Below are 26132 nucleotides of genomic sequence, written 5' to 3'. Positions count from 1 at the left end.
CTCGCCCAGAGGCGTTTTAAACAGGGAGCAGACAGACGTCGCAAACCCACCCCGGGCTTCCATGTGGGAGACAAGGTGTGGCTGTCCACCAGGAACCTCAGATTGAAGGTCCCCTCCAAAAAGTTGGCCCAAAGATACATGGGTCCATTCCGGATCACCGCACAAATCAACGAGGTCACGTTCCGGCTCGACCTTCCGGACTCCATTAGGGTGCACGCTGTCTTCCATTGCTCACTCCTCGAGCCATGCGTGGTCGGTAGGCAGACTTCCTGCACTTACTCCCTGCCTGTGGTCCTTGCCACTGGGCTCCACTCCTACCTCCAGCCAGCGGTCCTCTGACTCAGGTGAGCCTGTAGGACTGTTACAGCAAAACTACAACTCCCATAATGCCTGAGGCTATCCAGACATGATGGGAGTTATAGCTTTACAGCAGCTGATTGGTGATAGGTTTCTTATTCTTCAATGCCTGTTTTGTCTGTCTGGCCCTGCCTGTTAGTCACTTAAATTGTTGTGCATTCCCCTGACTGTGTCCCATGAGGGCTGTAGTCACTGATATGGAATTTTTTTGCACCGGGGCCCTGGGGTTTCTAGCTACGCCCCTGCTTCTTGTGCTTTGGTAATCCAAGATTCTTTATTACAGTATGTACTCAAAAAGAAATAAAAACATTTACTCAAAATTGCTGGTATTTTCATCCAGGCCTACACAACTCTTGATTCCCCCCAAAAAAGGGATAATTTTTTTTCCAGCTTTTTATACAAAAGCTAATTCTTCTTCGCTATATTTGGACACCAATCCTGTTTTAACTTAAAAAAATTGAAGATTTTTGGAACACGTGGAAAAATACACGCCGTCCTCCTCACTTGGCAGACTCAAAACCTGTTCTTCTCTCAAAAAGGGATGATTTTGAAACAGCATAAGAAGAGAAATAACGGGGGGCACACACGGTACACTGTTAACACCAACCGGCTTCTTTATTCTTCGGGTGCAAATAGACAACAGGGGCAACGGGATGCCCGATAAAGACAGGTACACCTGTCTTGATTGGGCACCCCGTTGCCCATGTTGTCTATTTGCACCTGAAGAATAAAGAAGCCAGTTGGTGTTAACAGTGTGCAGTGTGTGCCCCCCATTATTTCTCTCCTTATGCTGTGGACTTACATTGCTGCCTCTTGGCAGGCTGAGGCACCGAACTGTTTCCATTGGATGGCGCCTGCACGCTGATTTTCTGGAGCTGTGATTGCAAGAGAGGAGGAATACCTGAAAAACGCTTAGAGGTCAGTGCCAACGATCTGTGTCTTTTTTGTGCCTTTCACTTTTGAACGCTTGGAAAAAGCCATTGGTTCTTCCGATACCTCTGTGTGCTTTTTTACACCAGCAGGCATCTACTGACAACAGGGGATACTTTATACAGCTTTATTTTAGTGTGAATAAGCCTAAATACTCTGATTAATTAAAGAAGCTATTAAAGGGAACCAATCATCAGATTTTACCCTATATAACGCTTGGCAAAGCGTTATATAGGGCAAAATCTTTATTTTCCCCATTCCCGGGGGATGCTCCTGCCCCCAGGTATGGTGAAGATATGAAGTTATGAACTAGTCACCGCCGCCGCCGTAAGTAGTCACCTGGGCGGGAAGCTCTTCTCACCTACTCCCGTTCTTCGTCCGGCAGTGACGCCCCCTCCGCTTGATTGATGGGCAGCGTCATCGCTCTGCTCCGTCTGTTCAGTGAGCGGAACAATGACGCGGCCCATCAAGCGGAGGGGGCGTCGCTGCCAGCCGAAGAACGGGAGTAGGGGAGAAGAGCTCCCCGCCCAGGTGACTACTTACGGCGGTGGTGACTAGTTTATAACTTCATATCACCATCCCTGGGGGCAGGAGCATCCCCCGGGAATGGTGAGGACAACAATTTTACCCTATATAACGCTTTGCCAAGCATTATATAGGGTAAAATCTGATGATTGGTTCCCTTCAATTACCATAGGTTACCGCATGTCACCATAACTTACCAGTTTGAGTCAAACCAAGCCAAATCGAACCAGCAATTTTAGAAAAGTTTGAGGAGCCCCGTGTGTCGTACTTTTCAAAAGTTCAAATAAGGAAAAAAAAATGACATGGTCGCACATCCACAACATGTACAGTGATCTAAGGCTTCTCAGCAAAATGTATTAAAGGGACAGATTGCAACACCAGTGCCCACAGGGGGAACGACCCACTGGCATAGCAGCCCCAATGCCATTCAAACCAGACCCTGGGCTGTTCCTCCCCACAGACACAGCACTGCTGCAGCAATGGATGCCGAACAGTACCAGTGTGAACAGGTATCAAAGCTCACTTGCCTTGTGCTCCCAGTGAAAGACTGGGAGACTGCCAGAGATAATAGGGCCCTTTGCAGCTTCCTGACAATTTATATAGACCTGGGTTGAGGGGTACGGCAGAGTGCTGACCAAGTAAAAACAAACATAAAAAAGGAGGATATAAAACACTGTGTATTCAAATAGAGAAAAAACCCCAGACAAGGTCGCCCGTCTGTTTCTCTATTTTTGTTTCACATTTGTAGTCTATCTCCTTTCATAGGCAGCACTCCACACCACCCATTCGGTCCAGGTGTTTTTAATTAGCGGGAGCCTGCATGTGAGTTTACTCCTAGCATTCTCCCAGCCCTCTGGCAGGGAGCACATGGTAGGTTCACACTGTTCACACTGGTGTGGTGCTCGGTGGTGGCCATTGTTGATGTGATGCTTTGTCTGTGGGGTGGAGGGGCCTGGAGCCGGGGGCTTGGTCGGGCAGCAGTGGGGCTGCCTGGCCACTGTGTCATTCCACCTGTGGGCTTGGTGTCATGGAGGCAATGGTCTGCTCTGACTAGGTGGCCTTGATAAGGCGAGTGGGCTTGTACTTTTTGATTAAAATGTATACTAACAACCTTTTAGTTTTTGAAATAGCAAGTAGATCTAAATACAAATAGCGGATGTGCGGCTGTGTTTCTGTTTCTCAATTTTTTTCTACTTTTCAAAAGTTCGCTCATCCCTAATTCTAATGAATAACCAAAAATTAGGTAAAAATATTATACTCATATGAGTTTTGAGAACATATCATTCTGAAATTGTGGACATTCATATAGACTTGAGCCTGTTTTTCGGCTAGAACAGCTACTTTTGAAAGAGTTTGTCTGTATGAATATCTGCTTGTTAAGCCAAATGAGTGTTTGTGAGGCCGGATATTGGTCTTAGACACAGAGGTTTGGCTTACAATCATGACTATAATTTATCTATATATGTCAGGGTTATTGGCAGCCACACAAATTCATTCACACTACTTCAGTACCACATTGTACCTAAACTTTTAACTAATTTTTTCAGGACTGGAAGGATGACTGACATATCAATGCTGGAGATGCAGGTTAGCAATGTTTTTTTTGGATTTTTTTGTTTTAAATAATTGTTCATGCACAAAGCTTTATTTTGTAGGTTTTGTGCACACACAGCTTCTTGGCCATATTTTGAAATGCAAAACAGCCTAAAACATTGGTTTTATACCTCAAGAAAGGCCATTTTTATCATTATCAGCAATAATGTTTGTTTATGTTGTAGATCATGGAAAACTAATGCAATCTCTAATATTTTAATTTAAAAAATCTAAATTTTTACCTTAAATTCGGGCATCACAAATACGAACACTAGGTCTAATAATACTGGCCAGAATGCATTCCTTTCTGCTGAGCACCTTCTTCTGTGTCTCGGCCACAGTGCGCCCCAAGGCGCATTCCAAAACAAGAAGGAGAAGCCATACTCCAGGCTGTTATCCTTCTCAATGCACATGGCACAGAGCCCTGCTTTTCCTTCACTGAGAAGGAAGAGGGGAAATTCCCTGTTGGATGGCAAGGGCAAATGTCACTCTTCCAGAAGGAAGTACCCCCTCCTTCACACTGAACTGCAAGGGGGCCGAGCACCAGGACAGAGGGAAAACAAGGAGATTTCACATAGAATAAATTAATTTAAGCATGAGGAGCTGATGACAGGTACACTTTAAAATTAACTGATTAAAACTTCTTTTAGGTCATTGATGTGCCGAAAAAAGTTATAAAAAATAAAAAACAAGAAACCTTCCTCAAAAAATGTTTGTATTAAAAAAAATATATATTTTTTCCCAGCTTTAGGCTATGTTCACACAATGTTTTTTAGCCTTAGAAATGTCTGTTTTTTTAAAAAGCTATTTAAAGACATTTTATATAAATTAGTAAGAAATTGGTAAAAAGGCAGATTTTAACATTCATTTGTGAAATCCTCAATAACTGCTTATAAGGCAGACTGTATAAGCAGAGAGCCTCGGAACAGCACTAAGTTAAAAAGGGGGCCTACGGACGCCATCTTGAATGTTCGGGACCTTCTGATAGCGATGCAGCCACACAAATTCACCACATCTATATTTTTTTATTTTAGCTGGAGCAACATCTAAAGGGTTAAAGGGGTACTCCAGTGGAAATTTTTTTTTTTATTAAAAATCAACTGGTGCCAAAAAGTTAAACAGATTTGTGAATTACTTCTATTTCAAAAACTTTCTCCTTCCAGTACTTATCAGCTGCTGTATGCTCCACAGGAAGTTGTATAGTTCTTGTCAGTCTGACAACATTGCTCTCTGCTGACACCTCTGTCCCTGTCAGGAACTCTCCAGAGTAGGAGCAAATACCCATAGCATATCTCTATCTCTCCTGCTCTGGACAGTTCCTGACATGGACAAAGGTGTCAGCAGTGAAAACTGTGGTCAGACAAAAAATAAATAAGAAAAGATCTTCCTGTGGAGCATACAACAGCTGAGAAGTACTGGAAGGATTAAGATTTTTAAATAGAAGTAATTTACAAATCTGTTTAACTTTAATAATGAAGTACCCCTTTAATAATTGCTAATGTCTGGCATTAGCTGTGAGCCACGCCTGCTCCTGAGCTTGTTTCAAAGTCCTGTAATGGGCACAGAATGTACATGCATGTCCTGCGTTCTCAAGGGGTTCCCCACATGATGTCATAAATGTCTGATAGGTGCAGGATCTGGATTTATTGCAGACAATGTAAACATAAAATGGTTTAAAGGGGTTCTCCGGTGCTTAGACATCTTATCCCCTATCCAAAGGACAGGGGATAAGATGCCTGATCGTGGGAGTCCCGCCTCTGGGGACCCCTGTGATCTTGCACGCGGCACAGCGTCACGCCCCCTCCCATAGCCTTGCATTGAAGGGCGGAGGCGTGACGTCACACCCCGTCGGCCCTGTGGTCACCAGTAATCAGACCCGGAGCGAACATGCTCCGGGGAATGATTATAAACAGGGTGCCACGTGCAAGATCACGGGGTCCCCAGCAACGGGACTCCCGCGATCAGGCATCTTATCCCCTATCCTTTGGAGAGGGGATAAGATGTCTAAGCACCGGAGAACCCCTTTAAGGAGTCTCCTGGTTCCCAACTTGTGATATCTGTTTTGTTTTTTTATGTGAAATAGGAGATATTTACCAGATGTGTTGGAAATGTGTCCTTCTTGACATGGAATACAATCATAGCAGCATCTGTGATAGCTTTCTTTTGATGTTTGGTAAGTTCCTGGAAAACACGTTTCAGAACACAAACCTTTTGGTGTCTGGGTTATAAAAAAATATAGAAGGCTGTTACTTTAATAAAACCTCCAGGTTTCATGACAGTTTCATTATGTTAAAGGGGTACTCCGGTGGAAAACTTTTATTTTTTTTAAATCAACTAGTGCCAGAAAGTTAAACAGATTTGTATATTACTTCTATAAAAAAAATCTTAATCCTTCCAGTACTTATTAGCTTTCTGAATACTACAGAGGAAATTCTTTTCTTTTTGGAACACAGTTCTCTCTGCTGACATCATGACCACAGTGCTCTCTGCTGACATCTCTGTCCATTTTAAGCACTGTCCAGAGCATGTGAAAATCCCCATAGCAAACATATGCTGCTCTGGACAGTTCCAAAAATTGACGGAGATGTCAGCAGAGAGCACTGTGGTAATGATGACAGCAGAGAGCACTGTGGTAATGATGTCAGCAGACAGCTCTGTGTTCCAAAAAGAAAATAATTTCCTCTGTAGTATTCAGCAGCTAATACAGTGGGGATCAAAAGTTTGGGCACCCCAGGTAAAAATTTGTATTAATGTGCATAAATAAGCCAAGGAAAGATGGAAAAATCTCCAAAAGGCATCAAATTACAGATTAGACATTCTTATAATATGTCACCAAAAGTTAAATTTTATTTCCATCATTTACACTTTCAAAATAACCGAAAACAAAAAAATTGGTGTCTGCAAAAGTTTGGGCACCCTGCAGAGCTAATATCTTGTACTGCCCCCTTTGGAAAATATCACAGCTTGTAAACACTTTTTGTAGCCAGCCAAAAGTCTTTCAATTCTTGTTAGAGGAATCTTTGCCTATTCTTCCTTACAAAAGTCTTCCAGTTCTTTGCGATTTCTGGGCTGTCTGTCACGCACTGCTCTTTTAAGGTCTATTCATAGATTTTCAATTATGTTGAGGTCAGGAGATTGTGAAGGCCATGACAAAACCTTCAGTTTACGCCTCTTGATGTAATCCACCGTGGATTTTGAGGTGTGTTTAGGATCATTATCCATTTGTAGAAGCCATCCTCTCTTTAACTTCAGCTTTTTCACAGATGGCATCAAGTTAGCATCCAAAATTTGCTGAAATTTTATTGAATCCATTTTTCCTTCTAATCGTGAGTTGTTCCCTGTGCCACTGGCTGTAATACAACCCCAAAGCATGATTGATCAACCGCCACGCTTAACAGTTGGACAGAGGTTCTTTTCATTAAATTCTGTTCCCCTTCTTCAAACGTACCTTTGCTCATTCCGGCCAAAAAGTTAAATTTTAACCTCGTTGGTCCACAGAACTTGTTTCCAAAATGCATCAGGCTTGTCTATATGTTCATTTGCAAAGTTCAAACGCTGATTTTTGTGGTGAAGACGTAGAAGAGGTTTTCTTTTGATGACTCTTCCCTGAAGACCATATATGTACAAGTATCTCTTTATAGTGGAATAGTGTACCACAACTCCAGTGTTTGCCAGATCTTTCTGGAGGGATTGTGCAGTCAAACGTGGGTTTTGAATAGTTTTTCTCACAATCCTGCGAGCTGTTCTGTCTGATATTTTTCTTGGTCTTCCAGATCTTGTTTTAACTTCCACTGTTCCTGATGACTGCCATTTCTTAATTACATTCCGAACAGAGGATATTGACATCTGAAAACATTTTGCTATCTTCTTATAGCCTTCTCCCGCTTTGTGAGCGTCAAGTATTTTGAGTTTCAGATTTCTAGACAACTGCTTAGAAGAACCCATGGTGCTGATTGTTGGGGCAAGATCAGATGAGTCTGGGCATTTAAAACCTTTGAGATTGACATCACCTGGTCTTCCCAGATGATGATTGAGAACAATCCATGACACTGGTAGGTCTCAGCTTTGCAAAGGGAGCAGTGCATGCTATAAATTCTGCAGGGTGCCCAAACTTTTGCATTTTTTTTTCTGTTATTTTGAAAGTGTAAATGATGGAAATCAAATCTAACTTTTGTTGACATATTATAAGAATGTCTAATCTGTAATTTGATGCCTTTTTGGAGATTTTTCCATGTTTCCTTGGCTTCTTTATGCACATTAATACAAATTTTTTACCTGTGCCCAAACTTTTGATCCCCACTGTAAGGATTAAGATTTTTTAATAGAAGTAATTTACAAATCTGTTTAACTTTTCTGGCACCAGTTGATTTAAAAAAGTTTTCCACCGAAGTACCCCTTTAAGCCTCTAAGGCAAATCACCACACATCAGAACCGTACATGTTTTAGATCATAGTGCCATGGTTCTGCAATACAGTTAATTATCATGCAGGTAAATAGTGCCACTTAATCACAACAATTTGTCCTAAAATACATGAAGTTTTGCAGTGTGGTTATGGAGGGCCCATCCACTTTGGTCACATCTTTTGAACTTTTTTTTTTTTACAGTGGAGGGGGTATAGGGAATATAAGCATATATAATATAACATAAACATACTGGGGGATATTTATCAAAGTTGTCTATGTCCCGCATCAATAAAGACCAAACTACAGAGGGTTAGTCTGGTCTATTTTGCGCCTAATTTATCAAAAGATGCACGGCTCTTGATAAATTCTGCGCACAGACTTCGTGATCTAAGCTTTAGACTGTGTTTAAACCTGCTCCAACATCTGCGACAAAATTGAAGAAAAAAATGCCATTTTGTAAATTTTGGGGGCTTCCGTTTCTACGCAGTAAATTTTTCGGTAAAAATTACACCTTATCTTAATTCTGTAGGTCCATACGGTTAAAATGATACCCTACTTATATAGGTTTGATGTTGACTTCTGGAAAAAATCCTAACTACATGCAGGAAAATGTATACGTTTAAAATTCATCTTCTGATCCCTATAACTTTCTTATTTTTCCGTGTATGGGGAAGTATGAGGGCTAATTTTTTGCGCCGTGATCTGAAGTTTTATTGGGGAAGGGGTTAAATGATCTTTATTCACTTTTTTGCACTGTTATAGCTCCCATAGGGGGCTATAACACTGCACACACTGATCTTTTACATTGTTTAATGGTTTCTCATAGGAAACCATTGATCAATGATTCTGCCGCTTGACTGCTCATGCCTGGATCTCAGGCACTGAGCAGTCATTCGGTGATCGGACAGCGAGGAGGCAGGTAAGCTGTTCGGGATGCCGCAATTTCACTGCGGCGATCCCGAACAGCTCCCTGAGCTAACCGGCACTGCTTTACTTTCACTTTAGATGCGGCGTTCAACTTTGAACGCCGCATCTAAACTGTTAATAGAGCGCTATTAGCCACGAGTCCCGGCTGTTGTTAGAGGCCGGGCCCCAATAAATAAGCATGAACAACATTACCACTAAAGCCAAAATGTGCTGTCTCTTACTTCTTGTCATTATTACACTGACAGGCATCGGCAAAGCCTTATAACCCTTATAGCCAAGGCAGTCCTGGAGTCTTTGTCAAACTCCTGGCAACCTTGACAACCATCAGCACAGTTCTCCCTCACAGACAACAGTCTCTATTGACAGTGGCATGTAAACTTTTAAACAGCTGGGAATTGACTCGCCTCCATTCCCATCAGTTGTAGCAGGGAATATTAAAAGTGTATTAAAGTCAGGTCCTCCTGCTTGATCGCTTGGTAAAAGAGACAGTGCCACCAAAATAGAGCCCTGGCTTGGGCAAAATGGCGAGGGGGCTAATTCATTTTCATGTGTATAATCTATACTATCTATAAAATATATAAATTGCTGAGCTGTGTCCAAACTGCTCATGTTTTGGGAGGCCTCAACTCCTTACTTATGCATGAAACATGTGTTACCATGACTAAGGTGGGGCTTGGTACCTTGTATATCAGGGTAACACTAATTAGCACAGAGGATTGCATGTTGGACGTGTCATATTTGACCTTTAATTAGAGATGAGCGAATCGAAGTTGACGAACCCGAATTCGTTACGAATTTCATGAAAAATTTCACTTCTTCATTAAACTTCATTTTACAGCGTTCCAGGCTATTGGAGACCTAAAATGGCGGATCCACGTGTGAGTACATGGGGCAGGGGATTATAGGAGGGTGGGAAACAGCGGCGGGAATAAAGGTAGGCGGGATGACCCTGAATCACTTGTGAGATGCAGCCTATCAGCATTCATTGACCCCTGTGATGTCACAGCCCTATATAATCGGCAGCCATCTTTCCTCTCTTCATTTCGTATATGCACTTAGAGATAGAGAGAACAGGACTGCGTGTGTCTGGCTAGCTTATACCACAGCGTTACTGTTAGGATTCGGCAGGCTGGATGTGGATCCTCTGTGTCAGCGAGGGATTGGCGTAGACCGTACAGGTGGACCGGTTCTAAGCTGCTACTGGTATTCACCAGAGCCCGCCGCAAAGCGGGATGGTCTTGCTGTGGCGGTAGCAACCAGGTCGTATCCACCGGTAACGGCTCAACCTCGCTGACTGCTGAGAAGGCGTGGGACAGAAGGACTAGACAGAGATGAGGTCAGACGTAGCAGAAGGTCAGGGCAGGTGGCAAGGTTCGTAGTCAATGGTGATAGCAGAAGGTCTGGAAACACTGGTATGGCAATCACAGGAACGCTTTCACTAGGCACAGGGGCAACAAGATCCGGCAATACAGGGAAGGGGAAGTGAGTTAATATAGAGCAAGGAGCAGGTGGAAGCTAATTACACTGATTGGGCCAGGCACCAATTAGTGGTGCACTGGCCCTTTAAATCCTAGAGAGCTGGCGCGCGCGCGCCCTAGGGAGCGGAGCCGCGCGCGCCAGGACGAGACAGCCTGGGACCGGGACAGGTAAGTGGATTGGGATGCGATCCGCGAGCGGACGCGTCCTGCTATGCGAATCGCATCCCCGTCAGCAGTGTCAGTGCAGCACTCCCGGTAAGCAGGTCTGACCGGGGCACTGCAGAGATGAGAATGCCGCGAGCGCTCCGGGGAGGAGCAGGGACCCGGAGCGCTCGGTGTAACAGTTACACTGCAACTGCTAGTCACATTAGCATTGGAGAACGACAGGAGTGCAGAGTGCTTTGCTGTTCTCACTGAGAAGGATCATTGATTGCTAAACCTCCTATTCACGTTTTTGAGGATTGCAGCAGAGAGGGGCAGATAGCTGTCAGCTGCCTCAGACAGATCAACAAGCTGCCTGAACTTTCTGAAGCATCTTACCACCTCATTTTTCAGCGCAATTCAGTATTTTTTTTTGCTCCACAAATCATCTAGTGCTCAGAATTATGTGACAGAGTGCAATTTAAGGTTTAATCCCTGTATTTTTTTTATTATGTTGCTGCACTGTTGGGTCCTGCTGCTGTTCACAAATATGTTATTTTTCAGCGGACTGTAGTGCATTTGTCTGCCCTCATATGTGCATACCACATGCCTACATCAAAGCAGTCTACTATTCTGTATCTGTAACAAGTCTAGATACAGGGAAAGTCCTGACTCCTGGCAAAAGTAATCACCTGTTGGTATTTTTTAAAAAAATACTTATTTTTTTTGCGTATAGTTGCTGTTACGCTGAGCGCTCCGGGTCCCTGCTCCTCCCCGGAGCGCTCGCGGCGTTCACCTGCTTGCAGCGCCCCGGTCAGACCCACTGACCGGGAGCGCTGCATTAATTTTACCGGCGGGGATGCCGTCACCCGTCCTGTTCCCCGACGGCTCAGTCCCGGCGCGCGCAGCCCCGCTTCCTAGGGTGCGCGCGCCGGCTCTCTGCGATTTAAAGGGCCAGTGCGCCACTGATTGGCGCCTGGCCCAATTAGTGCTCACACCTGTGCCCTCTCTATATAACCTCACTTCCCCTTCCCAGTATTGCCGGATCTTGTTGCCTTGTGCCAGTGAAAGTGTTTCCTTGTATGTCCCAAGCCAGTGTTCCAGACCCTCTACCGTTGCCCCTGACTACGATCCTTGCTGCCTGCCCTGACCTTCTGCTATGTCCGACCTTGCTCTTGCCTAATCCCTTGTACCGCGCCTGTCTCAGCCGTCAGTTAGGGTTGAGTCGCTATCGGGTGGAACGACCTGGGGGTCACCTGCCGCTGCAAGTCCATCCCGCTTTGCGGCGGGCTCTGGTGAAAACCAGTAACCCCTTAGATTCCGTTCCCCTGGTACGGCCCACGTCAACACCCCACTGACACAGAGGATCCACCACCAGTATCCTCACAGTATCCGGATCCTGACAGTTGCGCATATTATTGCCCTCATCAGTGCATACCGCATACGAATGTCCAAGTATTGTACCATCTTGTACCTGTTAATCTGTCAAGGTGCTCCATACTGTCGAAGTCCAAACAATAGTATTCACCGGCTGGTGTTTTTAAAAAATACTGAGTTTTTTTCTGCCTATAGTTGCGCATCTTACTGTCCTCATCAGTGCATACCGCATACGTACATCCAAGTAGTGTACCTTCTTGTACCTGTTAATCTGTAAAGGGCCTACATACTCTGAAAGGACAGCCATAAGTAATCACCTGTTGCTTTTCTAGACAAATACTGTTTAAAGATTAGTGTAGTGTATTGTAATACCCTCATAAACGCACTAAGTATGTCAGGCATAGAAGTGCCAGGACGTGTACAGAGGAGTGGCAGAGGCCTAAATACTTCAGGCAGAGTTGGCAGCAGACTTGGGGCGAGTGACAGCAGGAGTCGCAGCGAGAGGCCTGAGCTCCCGTTATCAGCCAGTGGTTGTGTCTCGACCAGCAACCCATCTTCCGTCGTCGATTGGTTAACACTCTCATCCACATCATCACAAGTGACATCTGACACCCCCAGTCAACAGTCGGTGGGTTCCTCAGACACAAGCCTCAGTTGGCATGGCCCGGGAGCAGTCCCTGTCCTCCTATTGCCTTTGTCCTATGCTGTTCCCTTTCCTAAAGAAGTATCTTATGCTGTGGGTTCAGCTCCACTATTTACTGAGTACGATCTAATAGAGGACAGTCAACAGCTACTGGACAGCCAAGAAGGGGAAGAGACATGCGCCGCTTGCTCTGCTAGGCGGCCAAGTAGTGATGCGGAGAGAATGACGTGGGAGGCGGTGTTGCAAGGGTTCAGGGTCCTAAAGCAGACATTGTTGGCGAACCGGAAGAGGACATCAGTGACGTGCACACACCTGTTGATGATGATGATAAAGCCAATCGCAATTGGGAGCCGGGTGCAGAAGGGGCTTCATCATCATCAGGAGAAGAGAGTTGCAGGTTGCCCTTGAGGCAGCAAGGCAATAGCACGGTTGGCAGTCAGCGTGGTGGCAGGAGTGGAAATTCAGGAGCCAAACGTGCCCGGGGGAGACCACCTACTTCGCAGCAGCCTACTGGGAGGTAGTAAAAAAGAGGTTCCTGGAGACAGCGCCAGTAGCAGTCAATTAGTCTGACGTTTGTCAAGATGAATCAGGGATGGATCAGCCAGGATTTCCAGCCACCAATGCCAGATGCCTCAGAGTAGATTGACCATGCTGCTACAACAACCTTTCCCAATTATGGTTGGTTATGAAACCCTCTTGGGTTATCAATTACGGTTATGAAACCCTCTTTCGTACTGCCATTGCCTGCTCCTGGCTCATCCTGTGTCTTTCAGGAACTACTTGCCTCACTGATGCTTCTGGCCTTGGGCCTTTAATTTTTGGAAGTTTAGCAGTTGCTAATACATACTTAATGCAAATTTCAACAATGATCTTTAAATTCTCGGCGCTCTGCCAGGGCCTTCTCCTACCCCGCCGGGCCGATCCGAGTACCTCACTAAACCATCCAAAGGGCAGGGGCTTAATGAACCCGAGCTTATGACCCGCACTTAGTTGTGATTCTTCTTTCCTGGCAAATATTTGCAATCCCTATTGCGAACAGGGTTCCCCGCACCTGTAGGTGAAAGAGAGACACGCAGCCCCGGACATCTGAGGGCATAACACATCTGTTATTGCTCGATCTTGCGATTGATCGTGCAATGTAAGGGGTTATTGAAGCCTCTTGGGTACTGCTGATGCCCACTCCTGACTGCTCCTGTGTCTTTCTGGAACTACTTGACTTCATGATGCTTCTGGGCTTGGGCCTTTAATTTTAGGATTTTTGAAATACATACATACATGCTTAATTTAAATTTCAACATTTATGGTGCAATGTATGGGGTTATTAAACACTCTTGGGTAGTGTTTTTTTCATATTTTCTGATAATTATCACAGTAATAAACTTGAATTTTCCACAATAATAACCATTACACCATTGAACGCTTGTTGCGCGTGATATTTTTTTAAGTAAAATTTTCAAAAAATATACGGAGAGGGATGAACTCTGCTTCTTATTTCATAAAAAATTATTTTATAAAAGAATGTCTTTTGGGGGTCCACCGTCCTGCGTTATAGAGTCTTCTGGACTCTAGGATATGCGCTTCTTCTTAAACAAAGGTACAAAAACCAAAAATGGCCGGTCAGGGCTATGGAGACGTTGTGCCTACATCTTACGGCCACATGAGCCCTGTGGATTCTTGTGAGATTAGGTCCTTTGTACCCACACGGCGGGGTCCGGGACCCAAATTTTGATTTTAATTTCAAATAAAAAAATCACACATTTCAATGGCCTCCTCATGCTGCAGCAAACTCCAGGCTGTGTCATTCTGGTAATATATAGAGAGCACCCGCTGTCCTAAATTTTCGTTAAAATTTTTCGTCAAAAATGTTTGTCTTTTTTATTAGGGATTGTGAAGCTTTGGTGTGTACTCATGCATCAGCCAACTCCAGGCTGTGTCATTCAGGCAATATATGGTTTACTGATGACGCTGCTGGGCCTTGGTCTGGGAATTAAAAATTTTCTCATAGGTAGCACCCGCTATCCAAAAGTGTTCTTCATAAATTTCTACAATTGTTTTGTGTTTTTTTGTTTTTTTTTAGGGGATTGTGAAGCCCTAGTGTGTACTCATGCATCAGCCAACTCCAGGCTCTGTCATTCAGGCAATGTATAGGTAGCACCCGCTGTCCTAAATATTCTTAGAATTTTTTTTAAAATGGTTGCTTTTTTGGGGGGACTCTGAAGCCCTGGTGTGTACTCAATGCTGCTTCCTGCTACACTCTGTCAGCCTGTTGGTCCTGTGACAGTGTGCTACTCCGCCTCCACATCCTCCACTGTGTCTTAAGCCTCCACTTCCCGGACAAGTCTCAGTGGCCCTTCAGCATACCATGTGTGCAGGTCACGGCGGTGTCACGCTGTTCTTCACATGGTTTGCCTTGGCTAAAAGTCTTGGAAACAATGGCCAGTCAGGGCAATGGAGACGTTGCGCCTACATCTCACGGCCACATGAGCCCATGGATTTGGTTCTTAATACCCACACGCTGGGGTCCAGAACACTCAAAGTTTGTTTTAAATTTCAAAGCAAAAAATTATGGCACTGCTGGGCCTGGGTCTGGGAATTTCAAATTTTCTCATAGATAGCACCCGCTATTCAAAATCTTTTTCAAAAATTTCTAAAGTTGTGGTGTTTTTTGGGGGGGAATTGGGAAGCCCTGCTGTGTTCTTGTGAATCAGCCAACTCCAGGCTGTGTCATTCAGGCAATATATGCTTTACTGATGTTGCTGTGGGGGCTTGTTGGATTTGGTCCTTCGTACCCACACGATGGGGTCCGGGACACTAAAAGTTTGTTTTCATTTTCAAATAAAAAAATGATGGCGCTGCTGGGCCTGGGTCTGGGACTCCACTATATGGTCTCCTCATTCTGCCAACACCTCCACGCTGTGTCATTCAGTCACTATATGGTTTCCAAATGCTGCCAACATGTCCACACTGTGTCATTCAGCGACTATATGGTGTCCTCATGCTGCCAACACCTCCACGCTGTGCCATTCATCCACTATATGGTCTCCTCATGCTGCCAACATGTCCACACTTTCATTCAGCCACTATATGGTCTCCTCATCCTGCCAACACCTCCACGCTGTGTCATTCAGCCACTGTATGGTCTCCTCATACTGCCATGTCCACACTGTGTCATTCAGCCACTATATTGTGTCCTCATGCTGCCAACACCTCCATGCTGTGTCCTTCAGCCACTATATGGTCTCCTCATGCTGCTAACACCTCCACGCTATGTAATTCAGTCACTATATCATCTCCTGACACTGATGCCACCACCAGGCTCTGTCATTGTGCTGCTGTGCAGAAGTGATTCTAACAGCGATGCCGGTAATCTGCATGTTATTCTTAATAACAGTATTATATCACTACCCCAGCACACTCCATATGCGTTTTAAAACAAAAAAAAGTGTTCTATACCCCTATAGAGGCTGTATGTAGGCTAGAATTTGCTTTTTTTTAAATATAGATTAACTGCAAAAAAATTCGGATCAAAACAAACTTTTTCCGAAAAGTTTGCTCATATCTACCTTTAATCAAAAAGAAAAATTGTTCAATTAAGCTTAAAGAAAATTTTAAAAAGTAAAAAATGGCCCATCTAAAGCACTAAATTTAGTAGTAATTCTACAGTAAAATGAGAAGTACGAAAAAAAACTACCAATGAGTTGTGCAGAGCAAAGACCAAACCTTGCACCGGAATTACATTCAACCTTTATTAAGAAATTGCTTATGATACAGGTGGAAATTAAGGACAGAAAAAGAGATAACGATAAATTGGACTTTAGCAATGATCACATATTTGAATGGGGAAATAGTTGCAAACAGAGACAGAGAAAAACCAAAACTAAAATATCAAGACTACGGTATAACAGATTCGGGCTCCAGCATCTCTGAATGATCAGACTCAGGGTTAAGACCAAACATGGTTCCCCCTTTAGAAGGAGGGGAATTTAGCACAAGACCCTATTGAGGAGGAGCGAGCCAGAAGCAAAAGCAAGTAACCACTAACATTGACCAAAGAATGCTCCATATGGTCCAAAGGACTGAATTTTTCTCTAACCAATAAATATCGGGATTGGAGTGCAGCCCACAGCACACACATATAGCTGAGGTTACTGTAAAAGCTCTTGTGACCCGATGACCCGGTAAAGGAGGATGATCAGTGGTGTAATATACACCATCAATCATCCTCCCTACTGTCCTGGGTGGTGGCAGTGTTTTTTTTGCTAACTGTGTGGCCGACCCTCTTCCTTATAAAAGAGTGTACGCCACCGTAAGCCAATCACCCACTGCTGATCAGTCCCATAGTACTGATCAGCGTTTTTTTTTTGTGGTGCAGGCGTTTTTTTATGTATTACAAGCAGCTTTTTTTTTTTTTGCACCTATCGGCCGTCCGTGCCACCATTAGCAGGTCAGTGCTGTGTGGACAGACCGTGCCTGTGTGTGCACCCTGCCCCACCGCTGTCAGTGATTTATCACTGATCAGTGTTTTTTTGGGGTTCAGGCAGGTGCCTTTTTTTTTTTTTAGGGTTGTAGCGTTTTTTGGGGGGGCTGTGTCCAGACCCACACTGACTTCTGCACCCCCTGCCGCACCAAGATCTAATCAGTGTGCAGGAAGTATCGCACCACCAGCGGCACACACACCAATAAAGTTTTCCCCCCCCCACACATACATTCACTTCACCCCCCATTAGAGTAGGGAAATGGCACGCAGGGCATTTTCAGCAGAGGAGGCATATGCCTTACTTGCCTCCGACACTGAAAGTGCCACAGAGGACGAGGAAGACCCCACCTTCCTAAATTCTTCCACGTCCTCCTCATCTAGTTCTGATGATGAGCCACCAAGGCAGCGGAGATGCTGCTTTGTGAAGCCGCAAACCTCCTCTGCTCCTGACATTGTGCCCCATGCTGGTATGAGTCCCCCTGGTGCTCATACTAGTCAAACCCCCCCAGCCAAGTTTACTGGTGTCTGGTACCGGTGAACTTGTCTGGACTCCCGACACCCGAGCCCGGAATCCCTGAGTTTGTTGCCGACTGAGAAATCAAGACTGACATCGTCAGGTTCACTGAAATGGACTATTTATTTTATTTTTTTTCAGTGATCATGGTTGACCAGACAAACCTGTATGCCCAACAGTTCGTCGCCACAAACCCAGGCTCCTTTTTAGCTAGGCCCGGTGGCTGGTTCCCAGTCAATGCAGGCAAAATGAGGACCTTTTGGAGCCTCGTCCTGCATATGGGCCTATTTTATGCGGCATGTCCCCCCCCCCCCCGAACTGATCCCGTGTATGACCGTGCATTGACTGGGAACCAGGTCAGTGATCAATCACTTGGGAGCCAACATTTGGGAGCCCTATGTCCCTGGAAGGTAGGCCTCTATTGATGATTCATTTCCAGCTTTAAGGGGAGACCCAGCTTCCATCAATACATCCCAACCAAGCGGGAGCGGTATTACATGAAGATGTATTTTAACTCTGTGAGAGTACCCCAGTACACTTGCAAGTTTATGGTGTATGAGGGATGATATTCCCATCTTGAACCCCCTAAAATGTCCCCCCACTCTGGGTGTTAGAGGGAAAATCATTTGGAGTATTTTACACCTATTGCTAGATAAAGGCTACCACCTTCATGTTGATAACTTTTATACTAGTATCCCTCTCTTCACATTCCTAGCCGCCCGATCCATGTTCGCTTGTGGGACAGTCCGGAAGAATTAAAGAGGCCTTCCTTCCTTACCCCCGCAGACTCCTATCCCCCGGGTGAGTCTAGTGTCTTTTCCCATGAAAACTTGTTGCTGGTCAAGTATAAGGACAAGAGGGATGTCCTTATGCTCACCACAATTCATGGGAACGGTTGCACCCCTGTCCCTGTGTGAGGTACCGTGGGACCGATCCTCAAGCCTAATTGTATTCTTGGCTACAATCAGTATATGGGGGAGTTGATCTTTCTGATCAAGTCCTCAAGTCATATAATGCCAAGCGAAAAACATGGGCATGGTACAAAAAAGTTGCGGTCTACATGGTACAGGTTGCCATGTACAACTCTTTTGTACTGTCCCGGTACGCTGGCAGCACAGGGACATTCCTGCAGTTCCAAGAGGAAGTTCTAAAGGCCCTAATCTTTGGTGACTGCTAAAGAGTGGGTCAGAGCATCACTGGAACTTCGGTCCCCTAATGATATCTTTTTTTTCATTCCTGGAAAATAAATTTAGGAAATGCCCCTTGTTGCAAATCTCCACTTCACCCCTATACACCTTCCCTAGGGGGTGTACTGTTTGTAATAGGCTCACATGTGGGTGTTCCTTTCTTGTATTTTCCTCTAAATGTATGTAACTGTTAGGTCCGTAAGAAACATCGGCCTCAAATGCTCGCTCATGGGCTCTGACATATTTCCAGGTGAGAATTCGGAGTCAAATGTTAGTTGTTCCCAGAATGATGAAGCAGAGCATAGGTTGAAAATTGCAATTTTTTTAAAGCTACCCTTCATCCATTCCTGGAAAATAAATTTAGGAAACACCCGTGCATTCAAAATGTCCTCTTTAGCCCTATACCCTTTCCTCAGGGTGGATACTTTCTGTAATGTGTCACATGAGGGTGTTTCATTTTTTGTATTTTCCTCTGAATGTATGTAGCCGTCAGCTACTGATATGCCACGGGCCTCAAATGCAAACAGACCTCTATGACTTCTGAGCCTTGTTGTGCGCCCGCCCAGCACCTTACCCCATATGTGGATGTATTTCCATGGTCAGGAGAAAAAGCCCTGCAAAATTTGTAACCAAATTTCTCCAATTACCCCTTTTGAAAATGTAAAAAGTTGGGTAACCCCAGCATTTTAGTGTAAAAAAAAATCTACGGCCCACTGTTCAAAAAACCTGTGAGGTGTAAGTACTCACTGTACCCCTTGTTACCTTCCTTGAGGGGTGTAGTTTCAAAATTGTGGTCACTTGTCGAGTTTCTTATTTTATATTTTATGTTAGAACCTCAACCATTGCAGCACAAAGCACCACTTTAGGCTTCAAATCTTATTGGTGCTGTCTCACTTCTAAGCCCTGTTTTGCACCCGCATAGTGCTTTACCGCCTTATATGGGGTATTTCCTTATTTTGGAGAAATTGGGCAAAAAAAATTGTGGAGCTTTTTTTTTCTTACTACTTGTGAAACTAAAAAAAATTGCTGATACCAGCAATTCAGTGTTAAAAATGAAAAGTTTAACTTTTACGGCCCACTGTTTAAAAAACATGTGAGGTGTAAGTACTCACAATAACCCTTGTTACATTCCTTGAGGGGTGTAGTTTCTAAAATGGTGTCACATGTGTGGGGTTTCTGCTGTTCTTGCACAATGGGGGACTTTTCAGTCCAAAAGCCCAATGGCGCTCCTTCTTTTCTGAGAATTGCAGTGCGCCCGCAGAGCACTTTCCATCCACATATGGGGTATTTTCTTTCTCAGTCGAAATTGCACTAAAAATTTTGGGGTTCTTTTCCCCTATTACCTCGTGTGAAAATGAAACATATAGGGTAACACTATCAATATAGTGCGAAAAATCACATTTTTCACTTTTATGGCCCACTGTTAAAAAAAACCTGTGATGTGTAAGTACTCACTATAACACTTGTTACATTCCTGGAGGGGTATAGTTTCCAAAATGGTGTCCCATGTGGGGGGTTTCTGCTGTTCTGGCACCATGGGAGTTTTGTAAATGCACATGGCCCCCGACTTCAAGCAAAATTCTCTCTCTAAAAGTCCAATGGTGCTCCTTCTGTTCTGCGATCTGTAGTCCGCCAGCAGAGCACTTAACATCCCCATATGGGATGTTTTCTTAATTGGGAGAAATTGGGCTTCAACTTTTTGGGTCCATTTTTTTCCTATCACCGCATGTGAAAATGGAAAATTTGGAGGAACACCATCATTTTTGTGTTTAAAAATCACATTTTTCATTTACTCGTCCAAGTTCAACGCAAACCCCTTAAACACCTGTGAGGTGTTAAGGCTCACTGTACCCCTTGATACGTTCCTTGAGGGTTGTAATTTTCCAAATAATTTCCCATGTGTTTTTTTCTTTTGGCTGTTCTGGCACCATGGGGGTTTCCTAAATGCAACATGCCCCCCAAAAACCATTTCAGCAAAATTCTCTTTCAAAAAGCCAAATTTTGCTCCTTCTCATCTAAGCATTGTAGTGCACCAGCAGAGCACTTAACATCCACATATTGGGTATTTCCATACTCAGAAGAAATGAGGTTTAAAATTTGGGGGGGGGGGTATTTTCTCCTATTATCCCTTGTGAAAAAGAAAAATTTGGGGTAACACCAGCATTTTAGTGTTAAAAATCAAATTTTCCATTTTCAAGTCCAACTTCAACGCAAAGTTGTCAAACACCTGTGAGATGTTAAGGCTCACTATACCCCTTGTTACGTTCCTTGAGGGGTGTAGTTTCCCAAACAGTGTGACATGTTGGATTTTTTTGCTGTTCTGGCACCATGGGGGCTTCCTAAATGTAGCATGGTCCCCAAAAACCATGACAGCAAAATTCGCTCTCCAAAATTCTACAGTTGCTCTTTCCCTCTTGAGCCATGTTGTGAGCCCACAGAGCACTTTATGTAAACATATGATGTATTTCCATACTCGAGAGAAATTGGACTACAAATTTTTGGGGTCTTTTTCTCCTTATACCACTTTTAAAATAACAAAGTGGGGCTACAGGAACATGTTAGTGTAAAAAAAAAAAAGGAGATTTAGATTTGCTGTTCTTGTGAAATACCTAAAGGGTTAACAAACTTCCTGAATGTCATTTCAAATACTTTGAGGGGTGCAGTTTCTATAATGGGGTAATTTATGGGGTATTTCTCACAGAAAGGCCCCTCAAATGCTCTTCAAACTTAACTTGTCCCTGAAAAATTCTGATTTTTTTAAAATTTTCGTGAGCATTTTGAAAATTGCTGCTATACTATGAAGCCCTCTAAAGTTTTCAAAAAGTAAAAACATGTCAACTTTAGGATTCCAACATTTGTGAATCAATATATAATTCACTAGCTTAATACCTGGCGTTTCCCCGTTTTTCCTTCCTAATCCTTGTTGGGGAGGAAATAAACAAAGGAGGAAGCTTTTGACTTCATATTCCGTCCTCATATATTGTTGCCATATCCAAACCCCATATCCCCTCCTCATATCCCGACCTCCTATCCCATCCTCATATCCTGACCACCTATCCCGTCCTCCTATCTCAACCTCCTATCTCGACCTCCTATCCTCACCTCCTATCCCCACTTCCTATCCCGACTTCCTATCCCGACCTCCTATCTCTACCTCCTATCTTGACCTCCTATCCTGTCCTCATATCCCGACCTCCTAACCCGTCCTCCTAACCCGTCCTCCTATCCCGTTCCTCCTATCTCGATCTCCTATCCCGACCTCCTGAATACCTGTGTACCAGGTATTGAAATATCTCCAGCCGTACGGAAGTTATGTGGGAACATACATTTCCCATTGAATTGCATGGGACTTTAAACAAAAACCCTGACACTCACAAATGGGGGTAGTTAACGGTTAAATTAACTATCCTATATTTTAAGTGGACATATAAGTAACATGTGACCAAATATTATCGAAATATCTCCAGCCATTTGGAAGTTATGCAGTAAGATATGTTTCTTGTCACGATGCCGGCTGGCAGGAGGTGGATCCTCTGTGCCAGAGAGGGATTGGCGTGGACCGTGCTAGTGGACCGGTTCTAAGTCACTACAGGTTTTCACCAGAGCCCGCCGCAAAGCGGGATGGTCTTGCTGCGGCGGTAGTGACCAGGTCGTATCCACTAGCAACGGCTCAACCTCTCTGGCTGCTGAAGATAGGCGCGGTACAAGGGAGTAGACAGAAGCAAGGTCGGACGTAGCAGAAGGTCGGGGCAGGCAGCAAGGTTCGTAGTCAGGGTGGATAGCAGCAGTTCTGGTACACAGGCTTTGGACACACAAAACGCTTTCACTAGGCACAAGGGCAACAAGATCCGGCAAGGGAGTGCATGGGAGGAGGTCAGATATAGTCAGGGACCAGGTGGAAGCCAATTAAGCTAATTGGGCCAGGCACCAATCATTGGTGCACTGGCCCTTTAAGTCTCAGGGAGCTGGCGCGCGCGCGCCCTAGAGAGCGGAGCCGCGCGCGCCAGCACATGACAGCAGGGGACGGGAACGGGTAAGTGACCTGGGATGCGATTCGCGAGCGGGCGCGTCCCGCTGTGCGAATCGCATCCCCGACGGCCATGACAGTGCAGCGCTCCCGGTCAGCGGGACCGACCGGGGCGCTGCGGAGAGAGAGACGCCGTACGCGCTCCAGGGAGGAGCGGGGACCCGGAGCGCTAGGCGTAACAGTACCCCCCCCCCCTTAGGTCTCCCCTTCTCTTTGTCCGGTAACTGCCCCCCCTGGGATGAGGACAACGGGAAAGGATGGAGGGATTCCTCAACGGCAGGCAGTACAGCAGGAGTGGGAATGGGGAGGGAGGGCAGAGGGCGAGGCCTGGCACGGGGCAGTGTGACACCAGGATGAGGGCCACGAGGAGGCACCGAGGCTTGACTGACTGGACTGGGAGGGGGGAGAGGCACTTCTTAAGGCGGGCAGAGTCCATAACGACCTTAGGGAGACCGGATACAGGAGGAACCACAGGGTCACGGCAGGGAGTACTGGGAACCGGTTTAAGGCAGTCCTTGAAGCAAGAGGTACCCCAGCTCTTGATCTCCCCTGAGGACCAATCCAGGGTTGGGGAATGGTGTTGAAGCCAGGGTAGTCCAAGGAGAATTTCAGAAGTGCAATTGGAGAGGACCAAAAACTCAATTTTCTCATGATGAGGTCCGATGCACATTAGGAGGGGCTCCGTGCGGAAACGCACGGTGCAATCCAACCTGGCTCCGTTGACCGCGGAAATGTGGAGTGGCTTGACAAGACGGGTCACCGGGATGCGGAATTTATTCACCAAGGACTCCCGAATAAAATTCCCAGAGGCACCAGAGTCCAGGCAGGCCACGGCTGAGAGGGAAGAGCTGGCTGAAGAAGAAATCCGTACAGGCACCGTGAGACGTGGAGAAGCCGACTTAGCATCAAGAGACGCCACACCCACGAGAGCTGGGTGCGAGCGTGCGTTTCCCAGACGTGGAGGACGGATAGGGCAATCCACCAAAAAATGTTCGGTACTGGCACAGTACAGACAAAGATTCTCTTCCTTACGGCGATTCCTCTCTTCCAGGGTCAGGCGAGACCGATCCACTTGCATGGCCTCCTCGGCGGGAGGCCTAGGCGCAGATTGCAATGGAGACTGTGGGAGAGGTGTCCAGAGATCTAAGTCTTTTTCCTGGCGGAGCTCTTGATGCCTCTCAGAAAAACGCATGTCAATGCGAGTGGCTAGATGAATGAGTTCATGCAGGTTAGCAGGAGTTTCTCGTGCGGCCAGAACATCTTTAATGTTGCTGGATAGGCCTTTTTTAAAGGTCGCGCAGAGGGCCTCATTATTCCAGGAAAGTTCAGAAGCAAGAGTACGGAATTGTATGGCGTACTCGCCAACGGAAGAATTACCCTGGACCAGGTTCAGCAGGGCAGTCTCAGCAGAAGAGGCTCGGGCAGGTTCCTCAAAGACACTTCGAATTTCCGAGAAGAAGGAGTGTACAGAGGCAGTGACGGGGTCATTGCGGTCCCAGAGCGGTGTGGCCCATGACAGGGCTTTTCCAGACAGAAGGCTGACTACGAAAGCCACCTTAGACCTTTCAGTAGGAAACTGGTCCGACATCATCTCCAAGTGCAGGGAACATTGTGAAAGGAAGCCACGGCAAAACTTAGAGTCCCCATTAAATTTGTCCGGCAAGGACAGGCGGAGGCTAGGAGTGGCCACTCGCTGCGGAAGGGGTGCAGGAGCTGGCGGAGGAGATGATTGCTGCTGAAGTTGCGACTGAAGTTGCTGCACAATGGTGGACACTTCCGACAGCTGGTGGGTTAGATGGGCGATCTGTCGGGATTGCTGGGCGACCACCGTGGTGAGATCAGAGATATAAGGCAGAGGGACCTCAGCGGGATCCATGGCCGGATCTACTGTCACGATGCCGGCTGGCAGGAGGTGGATCCTCTGTGCCAGAGAGGGATTGGCGTGGACCGTGCTAGTGGACCGGTTCTAAGTCACTACAGGTTTTCACCAGAGCCCGCCGCAAAGCGGGATGGTCTTGCTGCGGCGGTAGTGACCAGGTCGTATCCACTAGCAACGGCTCAACCTCTCTGGCTGCTGAAGATAGGCGCGGTACAAGGGAGTAGACAGAAGCAAGGTCGGACGTAGCAGAAGGTCGGGGCAGGCAGCAAGGTTCGTAGTCAGGGTGGATAGCAGCAGTTCTGGTACACAGGCTTTGGACACACAAAACGCTTTCACTAGGCACAAGGGCAACAAGATCCGGCAAGGGAGTGCATGGGAGGAGGTCAGATATAGTCAGGGACCAGGTGGAAGCCAATTAAGCTAATTGGGCCAGGCACCAATCATTGGTGCACTGGCCCTTTAAGTCTCAGGGAGCTGGCGCGCGCGCGCCCTAGAGAGCGGAGCCGCGCGCGCCAGCACATGACAGCAGGGGACGGGAACGGGTAAGTGACCTGGGATGCGATTCGCGAGCGGGCGCGTCCCGCTGTGCGAATCGCATCCCCGACGGCCATGACAGTGCAGCGCTCCCGGTCAGCGGGACCGACCGGGGCGCTGCGGAGAGAGAGACGCCGTACGCGCTCCGGGGAGGAGCGGGGACCCGGAGCGCTAGGCGTAACATTTCTCATTGACTTGCATGGGACTTTAAACATAAACCCCGCCCCTTGCAAATGTAAGGGTTAAATCACCTATCCTATGTTTGTTGTTGACATTTAAGTAACATGTGTGCCGAGTTTCAAGTTAATATCTTTAGCCTTTTGGAAGTTTTTGTGGAACATACATAGATACACACAAACACACACACACGTTGAGTTTTGTATATATAGATTTGAAATGCCCATTTTCCTTCCAAGCAGAGAGTTTAAAAGTTAGAAAAATGCTAAATTTTAATGAAATGTTTGCATTTTTGACCAAGAAAGGATGCAAGTAATGACACAAATTTACCACTATGTTAATGTAAAATATGTCAAGAAAAAACAATCTCGGAATCAGAATAAAAGGTAAAAGAATGACCGTGATCAGAATTGCAAAAAAGGGCCATAAGGGGAAAATGGGCTGAGTCCCTAAGGGGTTAAACATCTCATATTGCTATAAAAATTGTTTAATATAACCCTCGGCTACTCATAGCAAAATGGGTGCACCTGACTACAAACTTCCATACGACCGGGTAGCCACAAAGGGTCATACCCAAGACAATAAAAAATAAATAAATAATAATGCCAGCCGTATCCAGACATATAAAGTGATAAATAACAAGAATAGGTGATAGGTAACCCATATCAGTGAGGGGAAGGATGGAGGGGGGGGGGAGGGGGGAAAAGGAAAGGGAAGGGAAGAGGGGGAAGGGTAAATAGCCCCAAAGGGGAAAGAAATGAACATGCCAAAATGAGGTAGGTATTTATAACCCATGTAAGGTAAGTATATGAAAAAATATATATAAAGAGGGGGGAAATGACAGATCAGCCCTAGTTGGGGTCAGTATTATTGGGGAGAGAAGAGAAATTCCGATCTGTGTGGTACAGATAATAAAATTAATAATATAATTTGAATACTAAATTAATTTAAGAATGCAGAAT

General features: G+C 45.5%; 1 protein-coding gene across 1 annotated transcript in view; it reads right to left on the bottom strand.

Moving 5' to 3' along the window:
• LOC130362054 (vomeronasal type-2 receptor 116-like) overlaps positions 1 to 26132 on the bottom strand; it is an 80826-nt gene that overhangs the window by 19236 nt on the left and 35458 nt on the right. Inside the window, exon 4 of the mRNA XM_056568812.1 lies at positions 5500 to 5623. Within this exon, the coding sequence (XP_056424787.1) occupies positions 5500 to 5623 (124 nt within the window). The remainder of the gene's footprint in view (positions 1 to 5499; positions 5624 to 26132) is intronic.

The sequence above is a fragment of the Hyla sarda genome, chromosome 1 (assembly GCF_029499605.1).
Source record: "Hyla sarda isolate aHylSar1 chromosome 1, aHylSar1.hap1, whole genome shotgun sequence".
In the NCBI taxonomy this organism is placed as follows: domain Eukaryota; kingdom Metazoa; phylum Chordata; class Amphibia; order Anura; family Hylidae; genus Hyla; species Hyla sarda.
Note: the sequence above shows the minus strand (reverse complement) of the source record. Positions and strands in the feature narration are given on the sequence as shown.